General features: G+C 36.8%; 1 protein-coding gene across 4 annotated transcripts in view; it reads left to right on the plus strand.

Annotated features, from left to right (window-relative positions):
- Nucleotides 1–14414, plus strand: part of si:ch73-335l21.1 — a 76772-nt gene that overhangs the window by 38607 nt on the left and 23751 nt on the right. Inside the window, exon 3 of one of the 4 annotated variants that reach the window (XM_087260817.1) lies at nt 2974–3698. The exons of the other annotated variants lie outside the window; for them this stretch is intronic. Within the exon in view, the coding sequence (XP_087116943.1) occupies nt 2974–2993 (20 nt within the window). The 3' untranslated portion in view covers nt 2994–3698. Of the gene's footprint in view, nt 1–2973; nt 3699–14414 lie in introns of those variants that run through there. 4 annotated transcript variants of the gene reach the window in all.

Genomic DNA, 14414 nt, shown 5'->3' on the forward strand with positions numbered 1-14414 from the left:
TATAACACACATCATCCTTTACATTTTTTTATTAATTTTTTTCTCTCTCAATGCTGAAACAATAGTTGTTGAGTTGACCATGTGTTCAATATATTATTTTAGTATTGTTTAGATTTTCTAATGAGACATGAGACCATAGTGTTCAAAAGAAACTTCAGATGCACCTGACCACTGTTAACCTGATGAAGGCAAGTGTTTTCCCTGTCAATAAGTGAAGTTTATTTATAAACTAATTTAGAGAGGAGCATGTGCTTATGATTGACTGAGTTCAGTCCCACATTGCTAATGCATGATCCACCAATCAGATAAATCCTTACTTACTATAAATAACAAGAGCATCTTACCCTAACATCTTCATCTTGAAGAGTCCCTCTTTCACCCCTACTCCTCCCCTTTTCCTTGACAGTGTGCACGGCAGCCCAGTGGTTAGCACTGTTGCCTCACAGCAAGAATCACAGCAGTGATTGATCAGCAGTATATCTCTCCATAGTAATTCCTAACAAAGGAGTTCTCAAGACCTACTGTACCAGAGCTCAAACTCCCATCTCGCCCTGCAAACTGGAGGGAGCCCCGGGATTATGAGCTCAAGACTCTCTCCCGGGACAGCATGCCAAACAAGCTCTTTAATCAATCATCAGCTAAGTGTGAACTCTTGAAAGGCTTTTCAACATTTTTTCCCACATTTTTCGTGTGCCTTGGACTGATTTTTCCCGTTAATTCTGATGAGTCACTTCTCTTAAGAGCACTAACAGAGAAGATACCCCTAAGCACCTTTTGTTTGTTTTAAGATGTTCGGAGAATGTGTGAAGAAAAACATTTCCATTAGCTATTGACTTCCATAGTATTTGTTTTCTATACTGTAAAACCCGATAAGTAAAGTTAACCCAAACTGTTTGAGGAAACCGATTGCGGCAAACCATTTAAGTTTTGAAACAAAATGGTTTGAGTATTGTAACATTAAATATTGTGTTACATACACGTATATAATTTGTGTTGATATCATGAAACTTTTAGAGTATTAGTAACTTAAACAGTTTAAGTTCAGTAGAACTAAAACTGGTTAATTAACTTACACAAAGTGCAAACAACTATATAGCTACTCAAATGGTTTGGTATTCCTTCTAGCATTAGAGTTAACACAAAAAAATATAATTAATTAGATCATAACTTATTCGATCAGAGATCTGCTTCATATAATCGATTTATGAGTTACCATAACTCTTTTTCATTGAGTCAAAGTAACTTTTTAAAACACAAGTTAAACTAACTTATTTCATTTAGTGATTTTCACTGTTAGGTTTTGTTGTGGGTCTTAGTGGATACAAGGATACAATTTTCCAACATTCTTCATAAAATATTTTTAAAACGGATATGTTTAAGGTTAGCAAATTTTCATTTCCGGATGAACTATATTAAACAAATGATTAAATATTTTTAAATAAATAATAAATAGTCTGAAAACAGTTACGTTTTTATGGTCAGTTTAATTCCAGTGATGCGCTTATGTAATGGTTGTCTAGGCAGATAGGGATTACGTCAAAGTCGCTACATCTGTCAGTAATACTGACCTCGCTGCACCTGCAGCTTTACCCACAAACCTTTGCAGCTAGGTGCTACACACACACACACCTGCTCCACCCATACATCTGCTTTGTGCCTCTGCTCGTCTGTTCCATGGCCCTGCTTAACTCAGCAGAAGTCATTGTAGATGTGCAGTTTTTTAGTATCAGTGTGTGCAGCAGAATAAAACGAACAGGGTAGAATTTAAAGCCACACACAGACAGATTGTGCTGTGTGTGTGTGTGTGTGCATGTCTGGGTCTGTGCCCAGCAGTAAATGTATTATACAAGTGCCCAGCTGTGGGTTTACTGCACGGTCAGTGTGTGTGTGAGTGTGGCATCAGTTTGAGCCCAGGGCTACTGTCTTTTGCCGCTTAATCTCCCATTGACTGCGCGGAGAGAGAGGAAATGGGAGGATTTCAGCCCGTAAAGGATGAATAGACAACTCAATCCCCATATTAGGCCGATCAAGGGAGAGGGAAAGGAAAAGCAGTGATAGACTTAGGTCTGAAATATGCAAGTATGCAATTGCAAATGCTTCTAGCCATGCAAGGTATTTGAATGCTTTGCAAAATATGTCATTTTACATGCACAAGGGTCTGTTTTCCTGTTTGGGTTGAATGTACATAAATGCGTAAGCGAACCGTGCAGTGTGATGTAAGAGGGAGCTCTCAATGAATCATCAGTCAAATAATGCGAAATGACAGGAAACTAAAATGAATGAAGAAGCTCATTAAAGAAACATCTGAGAGAAATGACCTTGTGGAGAATTTACATTTTAGTAAGAAAAAGGGTAAAATAGAACAGCCCTAAAGCCCATGTGTGCAAGCATGTGATTGCAAATGCTTCTAGCAGTGCAAGCTTTTTTAGTGCATTCATAAGTATTATCTTGTTCTATGATTTTCTAAATGTCAATAGTTTATTTTTTAGATCAGCTTCTGGTATATGGCAAAGCAATAAATTGAATTAGGGCTTTATAATGTATTAAAGAACACTGCTAAAAGCGATTGGTTTAATTAACTTTTAAAAAGTGATTAAATTTATCGCTTTTAAGCCATTTTTTGACTTTGTTTAAAGTGAGTAACCCACTGACTTAAAATTTTGTAAATGAACAATGTGCATAATTGTAAAAATTAAGTTGAGTCAATCTAAGATACAACAGGTTTATTTATTTATTTATTTTTAGGTAAATTCAACATTCACTCATTCATTTTCCTTCAGCTTAGTTCCTTTATTAGTCTGGGTTCGCCACACGGGAATGAACCGCCAACTTATCCAGCAAATGTTTTACACAGCGGATGCCTTTCCAGCCGCAACCCAGTACTGGGACACATCCATACACTCATGCACACTCATACAGTATGGCCAATTTAGTTTATTCAATTCACCTAAACCACTATTCTTTGGACTGTAGGGGAAACCGGAGCACACTGAGGAAACCCACACAAACACAAGGAGACATCGAAATGGCAACAGAAATGCCAATTGGTTCAGCCGGGACTTGAACCAGCCACCTTCTTGCTGTGAGGCAACAGTGCTAACCACAAAGCCACCATGTCACCACGTAAATTCCACATATGGCTTTTAATTCAGTGGGTTTACTCTCTTACTTTTCAAAATAAAATGAAATTTTTTTTTCTTTACAATGAGAATGTGTATTGCAATCTGAGTTGTTTCAATTTGCACATTGTACAGGCTGAAACTTTATATTTTGTTATATCATGAGCTGCATGCTCTAAAACAGGCAGTGGGTAATTTTATTTGCAGACAAGTTGGCAACCTGTCTTATTAAAAGTTGACAGGTTGTTGAAATAAGGAAATTAGGGTGGACCGTAAACATTAGATTTATAAATGTGTGGTATTAGTGTTTTATTGTAAATATCAGTATTGTAAAATAAAATATTTTGTAAAACATGTATTTATTTTACAGTACCGTGTTGGTATTGAAATATATTTTTAATTTTGCGTTATTTTATTTTAACTTTTTATTTGTATTGAAATGCTCAGAATAGTGGAAATGTGGCCAATGGAAACATTAACATTTACATCAGCACACATTTCTCTAAGATGATGTTAACACTTATGCGTTTTTGTTTTAAATTTTTTTCATTTTAGAATAAACCCTCTTTTTGTCCAGCCTGGCGTTTTTATTTAGTTTGAGAAAAATAATCACAATTTATACGATACAGCTAATATATAGCTATCTATCTCTGTCTATACCATGCTAAAACGCAAAACATGACCATTAACACTTCCTGGGGATGTGCATATTTTGCTGGCATCTATATTTTCAGTGCACCGGTTGTGTAATTGTCATATGAGAGGGACTTGACCAATCAGGGAACAATATGCAATAGACTAGAAGACAAATCAGAAAGCGATTGTGTATAGCTGCGCCTCCATTTTCAAAAGTCTGCATTTCAGCCCATTTAAATTGAAACAAAGTACCAGCATATCCAAAAGAAATCAGAGACTTTCTTTAGAATTTTAAAAATGCATTTTAAAACAAAAATGCATTGGTGTTAATAGCAACTCAAATTAAGGCACCTTTAATATTTTTCTAGCCCAAATAAAGCTATTGACTATACTGTACATCCCAGGAAAACAGTTTAGTTCCGTTAGTTATTCTAGTTTGAGCGTATCTTTCTCTGCAGGTTTGTTTGTAGTAGCTTAAGAGAATTTTCTTTCCTGCTGTTGGTCAATCTCACATGAGAGACAGGTTATGGTATCATATTGTATGTTATTTTTAAGGTTAGCTAACTGTTATTAACACATTTGAATCAACACTATTAATACTTGAAGCTTGAAAACAGCAATGCAAGATAATGTTCATTGTGTGCGACAAACTCATATAAACATTTGTCCTGATCACACATTTATATCTGCGAATGAACAAAGCGTTCTGTTCACATTATTTGCATGAAACAGATCATAAAGTTGTAGAACTGACTATGCATTTTAAAATCCCATTGCAGTAAACCTACAGCACCTAAGCATGTGATTCTCCTTCAGTTTTATTTCAAGAGTTCTCTTGCAAAATGCTTATCGAGGCCAAACAATGACTCACGACGCAGGCAGAAAGGAGCCACCGTTTCAATGGAGAGCAGGAACAAGAAGGAGAGTGTTGTTCAGTTTGATCTGCCATCTTATTGCGTCAAAGAAACACAGATACACATGGTTGGCATAGTGATGTTTGTGACCATGCCTGGGGTTTTCTTTCTCTGACCTCACTTAGAGTTCTTGCTCAAGCCTTCACTGCCGTTTCATCGCTGCTCTCTGAACATAATGTCTATTTTTGTCGATCTTTTGTTCCTTCTGCCACTTTTCTTTAACTTATGTTTTTCTGTTTTTGTCATCCGATCATAGTCTCTCTCTTGGTGTCTTAAATTTGAGTTTAAGTAGGATTATTTCCTCTGACCACATCAGATCAGCAGTTCAGATTTTATTTTACCAGTATGGGCTCGCACAAAATGCATTGTTTTTGAGAAACATCACTTTTTCTGTGCATCAAACCACCTGCAATGCATTTATACTTTCTACGTTTCCATACAGCTATTTTTATGTGCAATTTGCATAAAACATCGGTTGATGGAAACGCCATGATGCGCAAACATTTTGAAAATGCACATAAAAACATATGCACATAACTGAGTGTTTTATTTGATAAGAAAATATGCGCATAAACTGCAATGGAAACAACTTTACCGAACAAATTCCAGTCTGCATATTAAAAAAGTCATGTGATTTTGTTAAAAGAGATCATGTGATGATAAAAAAAAGTGTGAATGGATAAACCAGCAGGCTGAGCACATTGTAAATCATCTGAAACATCTTTTGTAAAACATCTTTTGGTCATTCTAAAACTCTTAACCATGTCAGTATTAGTGTTATTATAATATTAACGATTAATAATTATATTTTTAATATTAATATTAATAATTGTCTTATTTACTTAAATAAACTTGCCTTACCTTGCTTTGCGGTTGTGAATTGCATTATGGAAGTTGATCTCTGCTCTGTCGACTTTTATGTTTATAATTCAACTCTACAGTTGAACAAAGTGACTTTTATTGATATTTTAGTAGATTAAGACAATATATTGTTTAAGAAATAATCTATTGAGAATTACGTCTGTAAATTAACAGAATGTACAGTGGTCCCTCGTTAATCGCAGGAGTTATATTCTAAAAGAAGCCTGCAATAGGTGAGATCCGTGAAATAGTCAGCTTTATTTTTTCTCTATTGTTATAGATGTTTTAAGGCTGTAAAACTCCTCATTATACACTTTTACGCTTTATACACTTTTCTTAGACGGGCATTGATGTTTTCACAATTGTCTCTCTTGTTTAAACACTCACGTAACTTCTAACTTCCTTTAAATTTATATAGCGCTTTTCTGGGCACTCAAATCGCTTTACACACAATGGGGGGGATCTCCTCATCCACCACCAGTGTGCAGCATCCACCTGGATGACACGACGGCACCCATTTTGCGCCAGACCGCACACCACACACTAGCTGATGTGTGGTGGAGAGGAGACAGTGATGAAGCCAATTGGAATATGGGGATGGTTAGGAGGCCATGATGGACAGAGGCCAGTGGGTAGATTTGGCCAGGATGCCGGGGTTAAACCCCTGCTCTTTTCAAAGGACATCCTGGGATTTTTAACGACCACAGAGAGTCAGGAACTCGATTTAACGTCTCATCCGAAAGACAGCGCTCACTGAGCAGTATAGCGTCCCCGTCACTATACTGGGGCATTAGGACCCACACAGACCGCAGGTTGGGCGCCCTCTGCTGGCCTCACTAACACCACTTCCGGCAACAACCTAGCTTTCCAATGTGGTCTCCCATCCAGGTACTGACCGGGCGCAGCCCTGCTTAGCTTCAGTAGGCGACCATGTGAGAGTTGCAGAGAGCTAGTTGCCGGTTAGCATCCTCCTCTGCCTGTTGGGTGCTACTGCAGGTGTCTGACGGTGCAGAATGTTTGTCAACATTATGGGGTTTTGTTGTAGTGAAAACTTGCAAGTATACAATCCAGCACTCCAGAGTCACACTGCCAACGATCAAAGATTTATGTCAATTTGGCAAGCTGAACACATTCTGTACCGGAGACACAGCATGGAGGAGATTTATTGACAATGATCTACAGCCAATCAGAATGCAGAACACAATGCACTGTAAAAACAAGCATGGCAAATTGCACTAAAAAGTATGCGAAACTGCAAGGCCAGAAAGGTGAATTGCGTTATGGTGAGGTACCACTGTACTGGCAGTTTATTACAACGTTTTTGTTGCGCAATACACAACACCAACACAGACAATTTATCACTTTAAACTAATAAAATGTCAAGAAAATTCCCTCTTACAAACTTTTCAACATCAAAAGTTTTTAGAGGAAAGATCAAGGTTCCATAATGCAATTCAAAAGCATAATTAAGTAGGAAAAAACCCCAACAAAATCTCACGGTAATTCGTAACTTTTTGATTTAGTGGCGAATTTGTACAATCCTATTCATACAATTTAGTACATGCTACACCTCCTTTTAAAAAAATCGTACGTTTTCGTAGACTGAACTGAATTAGCCACTAAACCGGCAAAACGTAAAATAGCTACTAGGTTTGGGCCGATAGACAATGCCATCGTCCATCACAGATGACCGATAGACATCACAATGTTAAGCCAGCATCGCGATCCTCCGCACCCATCGCAGCAGCAATCCACTCTCTAAAAATACACACGGCCCTGTTTACACTAATGCGTCTGAGTTTAAAATGGCATTTTATAACAAAAACGATTCACGTTCACACTGGACTTTCACCTAGCATTCCTGAAAAAATCTCCTTCCACACTAAACTGCTGAAAACACATACCAGGTGACCGCACACACACATACTTACACACACATACAGACACTACACTGTCATGTGCTGCAGTGTACACTATGCGCACGTCTGACTCTGAGCTCCAGCAGTCACCCCAGAGAGCAGGGAACGTCAGACAGTTTATCAAGGATGTACCGCTGGATCGCGTCTCACTATAGTTGTTAAACGTGATATTTAATTCAACTGGTCTCTATCTAACGACTGTCTTTTGAATCTATCAGGTAACGTGTCACAGCGTCAGTACATACGTTTGTTGACGCCATTATAACAACACAGATCACTCTGCCTATTCATGCCAGAGTCATGCGTGAAAAAGTGATTGACAGGTGGTATTTTGTGTGTAACTTATCTTTATTTATTTCTGATTTGTTTATTGGTAAAACAATGAACATGTGGCTCAGGCAGTTGAATTGGTAGGCTACAAATTATTATTTCGTTTTGATTTAATTAATTATTCATAAATAATAAATTCACCTCTGCCTACGATGACGATGCCATCGTCCAGCGCAATGTTTCACATTAGACATCGTACGATGCCAAATTGGTCGACATCGCCCAACCCTAATAGCTAGGTTTCCTTGTGAGCTCAGGCTGAAAGAAACACACAAAATACTGAAAACTTTTAATTTACAAATATGTTTTACAGTGTACATAGTAAACACATTGTAAACTTTGCCGCTTTGTAAACTTTTTCTACCTGTTAGTTCTTGACACACTGTACTGTACAACATCTACAAATGTTATCTCAAGATATACGTTTAAGATAGGAAGTTTTTCATCAGCTGACACTTTTAAATCTACCAGTCATCAAGAACATGAAGATCTGCAGTACATTTCCATTTCCATTAAGTGCATGTGTTAGCATGTGTGTGTGTATAATCTGTATATCTGAGACCTGACAGGGCTCATTCCGCTGAGAGAAAGAGAGGGTGTCTGCTAAAACAGAGCGATAGGCCGATAAGAGGAGTAAAGGGGATATACGAGCTCCATCAGGGTGTCTTTTACTCCACTATTTTAGCATTTCAGCATGTGTACAAGAGTAGGAGATCACTGATCACTTTTCTCCTTAAGACCTAAGAATGTGTAGAACAGTAATATAGCATGTGTTTGTGTGTCTCTATTGAAATCGGAGGAAACTTAGTCATCTTCAGATCTAGTTTCTCAGGCTAAAGGTAATGGAAAGGTGCAGTTTAGTGTGTGTGTGTGTGTGTGTGTGTGTGTGTGTGTGTGTGTGTGTGTTTAGTGCTGTTCCTCTTGTCTTAGTTATATCTCTGTTCTGGTCATGGCATTGTTCTCCTGTCACGTTTCACACACCCAAGTGAAGAAAATGTGATAGATTAGATCTCTTACATGCTGTGCTTGTGGACGTAAGTGTGTTTATATTGAGGGCCGGTCACACTGCAATGTTCGTTCTGTTGACTTCCATTAACATGCATGAAAAACTTTTCACATTTTGCTGCATTCTGAATTTCAGGTATGATCTGCAAACTCACCTTAAAAGGACAATTCACACAAAAATAAAAGTTCTGTCATCGTTTACCCAAACTTTACCTATTTGAGTTGTTTCGTCTGTTGAGCACAAAATAAGTTCTTTTGAAGCATGCTGGTTGTTGAGATGCACTGACTTCCATAGTATTTTTTTTTTTTTACTGTAGAAGTCAATGGGTGCCAGCAGTCATATAGCATTCTTCGAAATATCTTCTTTGTAGTCGACAGAAAAAAGAAAAGGTTTGTAATAATGAGGTAATTTTACAGTTTGACTGAACGTAAGACTGTAAGACGTAAGACTGTTTTTTGTCACCGTGTCTTGTTTTTTTAAGAATTCAAACTTTGTATCTACAAGATTTTTTCAGATTTATTCATTTTGATGTATTATACAGTATGTTGGATTGTGTTTTTGAAAAACACACTTGTATGATGCTTTATGTTATACTAAGATCATTGAAACTTCACATGCCCAGAGTACAGTGTGTTGCTTTAGGCACACATTTTCAAATCAATAATTGGCCGTGTTGCATGAAGCACAACACTGATACCTGACTGATATCAACACTGATATTTCTTAGAAATGTCCTGACTGTTTTAAGGGTCACAATAAAACTGTACAGAAACCAAATCTATTTGACTGGTACTCCAAGGCTTATAGCAGACGTTTTCTACCAGATGGCAAATTTGCTATCTTTGGCTTCTCACAAAATACATCTTCTCTTCCTCAAACAATCTTTAATGCAAGTCTAGTGCTTAACAATTGGAAATCACCTTTACCCTCCTCATTCCAGAGCTTGATTTTTGATAAGATATCTGTTATTCAGATGGAGAGACTCAGATTTTTAAGGACTAGCTCCATAAGAACATTTTTGGCTACTTGGGGTTCATTTCTTAATTTATTGGACAAATCGATATCTCAAGTGCAATCCAGTGACCCCTCTGAGATTACTCTTGACCTTAAAATGACTTTTTAATTCTTTTATTTTAGCCGAAGTAAAACAAATAAGACTTTCTCCAGAAGAAAAAATATTATTAGACATACTGTCAAAATTTCCTTGCTCTGTTAAACATCATTTGGAAAATATTTTAAAAAGAAAATAAAAATTTAAAGGGGGCTAATAATTATGACTTCAACTGCATATGAACCTTAAAATAAAGTAATAAAAAAACGAGCACAAAAGAGTAGCAATCAAGCAGGTATAGCCACTCTCATTCACTTGCATTTTATTTAGCAGTAATATCAGTTGCTTGATGCTGCGAATTGGTCTAATGAGCATTCTTAAATTCTGAAGATTAAACTAAAGTTCTTCACTTTTTGGAAAATAATTAATTAATTTTAACCCTGACTTAATTTTTTAAAAATTATTTAAGTAGTGTTAAAAGTTTAAGCTGAAGATAAGATGAACATGGCGGCGCAGTGGGTAGCACGTTCGCCTCACAGCAAGAAGGTCGCTGGTTCGATCCTCAGCTCAGTTGGCGTTTCTGTGTGGAGTTTGCATGTTCTTCCTGCGTTTGCGTGGGTACTCCGGTTTCCGGGTACTCCGGTTTCCCCCACAGTCCAAAGACATGCAGTACAGGTGAATTGGGTAGGCTAAATTGTCCATAGTGTGTGTTTGTGTGTGTGTATGTGTGGATGTTTCCCAGAGATAGGTTGCGGCTGGAAGGGCATCCGCTGCGTAAAAACTTGCTGGATAAGTTGGCGGTTCATTCCGCTGTGGCGACCCTGGAATAATAAAGGGACTAAGCCGACAAGAAAATGAATGAATGAATGAATAAGATGAACAGAATTTTAGCAGTGAAGAGCTTCAGTTTTAACAGTTTTGATATCACCGTCAATACAAATTAAAGGAATTTTCTGCAGGTCTTCTTCTTATTGGTAGGAAATAATCAACCCATAAACATTTTTAAAACATCCAAACAATATACTTAAATATGATCAAATATGGAAAACTGAATCATTGGGTTAAAAGTGTTATTTAAATTAATGGAAAAAAGAAAATTACCCAAATTTGGATTTGTTCATATTTGGCCCAGAGTTGGCCAATAATGATTATTGGCTAATTTATTGTTGCATCTCTAATCTCTTTTACATTGGAATGATCAGATTGTTTCAACACAAATTTGGGGGTAACACTTTACAATACAATATTAGCAAAATGCATTTAAGAACATGCATTCATGTTAACATTAACTAACATGAGTAAACAATGAACAGTGCATTTCTTACTGTATTTGTTCATGTTAGTTAATGTTAACTCACAGTGCATTAACTAATGTAATGCATTAATAAATGATAAACTGTGAGTAATAAATGCTGTGCAAGTATTCCTCATAATTAGTTCATGTTAGTAAATACGTGAACTAATGAAACTTTATTGTAAAGTGTGACCAATTTGCGTAAAACCTAATAAATGGATTGATTTTTTTACAATTATTTTAAGAAAACGGTCAATATTTTACCCAAGTTTGAGTTGAAATAACTCAATATCTTTAAGATTAAATAATTACTTTTAAAATATTGTTATTATGGTAACAACAAAAGTAATACAAACTAATTTTAGTGGCTTAAAAGTTAAAGAAGAAATGAAAACTTCCTGCCAGTCCACATCTGACCTTGCAGTCGAAACATTGAACCTTTTGCCCTTCTGAAACAAAAAAAGTGCTTACAGCAGAGTAGAACGCTTAACTAGTTCCCAACCTCGTCAGGCTGGTCTGATGGGGGTTTTGAGCACTTGTTAACTGAAGTAGACAGCCCAGGAGAACAAAAAACACAACATAACTAAAACCTGTGAGCAATTTTAGGCATGTTCTTTTTTTTTTGCTGTGTAGTTGTTATGAGCATTGGTAGCAGAACATCATGTCTCTCTGCTGCATTAGCAGTTTTTCTCTTTTGCAATATTTGATGTTGCTTAATGTTTCTAATTCTGTTTCAGAGTTCAGTTGCTCAATTGTGTCTTTGTCCATGAACGGGCTCCTCAGCCTCGAGAGGAGCGATCTGGCCTTCTGTGCACAAACACACAACTGTAAACACTAAACACATGAGCGAGCGCACATTTTAACACACACTCACACGTGCCTTTTACTTCCAACAGATTCCACTACTACTGTAATAGGCGTGGGCAAAGAGCTTATGCTTACAGGGCCTTTGGGGAACAAAACTAATTAAAGTCTGCTAATAATTCATTTTTCACACAGTTTGGAGTTCAGTGTGCGCCTGTGTGCCTCTCTGTGTGTGTGTGTGTGTGTGTGTACATTTTTTCTTTACATTGTAAAGATACCAGTAAATTTTGACCTTGTGGAGACATTGTTTCAGTTTCTTTGAGGAAATGACTTATAAACCAAACAGAATGAAGGATTTTGGGTACGTAAAGACGCAGAATGTTTCCTGTGAAGGTTGGGTTTTGGGGTAGAATTTGGGTAGAGGAATAGAATATACCAGGGGTTCTCATTGACTACGTTTACATGGATATCAGTAATCAAATTATTCGCCTTAATCTGAGTAAGACAGTAATATGATTAAAGTGTTTACATGAGTTGCTTTTTGAAGCTTCCTTTCATGATCCCGTTTTACATGTCATAGCACATAATTTGATCAATGTCATCGCATCGCCACGCTATCCACGTTTCCTCTGGAGTTTCATCTAGTTTCAGGTGTTTCATTTTTAATTTGTCAACTTTAACTGCAGTTTGGCACTTTCACTTTCATTCAGGAACATTTCATGCACGCCCCCCATGACAAACTGAGATATTGGATGCAACTATGAACTGCTGGAACAGTATTGTTCTAATGGAATTTGATACCGCATGCCGTATGGGGAAAAAACCCCTCCGCATTTCATAATGCAGGTGTCTGTGGTCTTCACTGACTCGGTAGGTGCAGAGAATAGTGTCAAATAGCCATGTGTGTGTGTGTGTGTGTGTGTGTGGACTATCCTGTCACAAAATGTGGCGAAAAGTCCTACATGATGGTAATAGTTTGATTACAGTGTTTACATGTCTGTGTTGCACTTCAATAAGGCGACTAAAATCGGCATACTACACATGTTAATTCAATTTCTCTGTAGTTCAATTATGACCTTAATTGGATTAAATTAATCAAAAATCGCTGTTTAATCAAAAAACCTGGGATAGCAAATCATGCTCTTACTATGCCTTCTAGAAGCATCGGCTGCGTCTGAAATCGCATACTTCTATACTATAGAGTACGCTAAAAACAGTATGCAAGCCGAGAATTATGTCTGAATTCATAGAATTCGAAAAACAGTATGTGAGAAATACCTGGATGATGGAAGTGTGCATCACGCTGCACTCGTCCATGATGCACTGCGAGAGAAATTATGAATGAGAGTGAAGCGATGCAACTCGCATGTGTAGGTCACGTGATCATGACAAAATGGTGGATGTAGTATGTTTGAGTTCCTCTCATACTGTTTGACATTCATACTGTATAGAACATTCTTTTCTAACCGTCGAGTAGTACGTTTAAATTCAAATGCAGTATCCACTGAGTATAGTAGGCTTTTGGATGCAGCCCTACTTGCAGATGTGTTGACCCCAGGATCGAGTTTGAGAAGAAGTAGACAGTCTGTGCGGTATAAAAACTATTACATCTATGAACAATGAAAGAAGTGTGTGTGGGTGAGTGTGAAAGAGAGTGATACATGCAAAATATTAATATTGTAATATTGCAGACTAACAATTAGCAGAAATGTTACTTTATGTAAATTCTGCAAATATTCAGCATTTTAGTTATGCATATAAACTATACACTTAAACCATAATCAGTTTAGTTCCTGTGTGGATGCCAGAATGAATCTCCAATAACAAGGCATGTTTTACCAGTGGATTAGTTATAATACTACATATCTTTTTTACATATCTCCTATATCATTTATTGCATACAAATGATGATTTACAGATGTATTCCAGAATTTAGGATCACATATTTCATAATTTTTCTTTATTTTCGTTCTTTTATTTGACAAAAATAAGTGAATACACTTAATTCATCAAGGATGTACACAATAAAGTAAAAACAAAACTTATATCCATTGTAATCCTTGATGGTAAGTGCATGTTCTTCATTTTTTAAAGATTGTTAATTGCTATTATAATATCACTGTACCACATAATGATTAAATGATCTGTTCGTTAGATTATTTATTGCATCATAATTTAACTGTTTTTCTAAATAAAGTTTTAATGAATTAATTGTTAAATTGCACACAAGCACAGGCAGAATAATGTAACCAGACAGAATGTGTGCATGTTCATTCACGGTGCTAGATCAATACGCACAATTGTACATTGTGTATGTTTTACGACAGCTTATGTTCTGTGAGTGTAGCCCTTAAAGACTGGTTTAAGCTTGCAGGGAGCTGATAAAAGAACAAACTAAGCCTGGGGCTGAATTATGTAACACTCTCATACATTCAATTAGCTAAATCAACCTGTCTCTCCCATCGCTTCAGTCAGAAAGT

Source organism: Danio rerio, chromosome 7 (assembly GCF_052040795.2).
Source record: "Danio rerio strain M-AB ecotype USA chromosome 7, GRCz13ab, whole genome shotgun sequence".
Taxonomy (NCBI): Eukaryota; Metazoa; Chordata; class Actinopteri; order Cypriniformes; family Danionidae; genus Danio; species Danio rerio.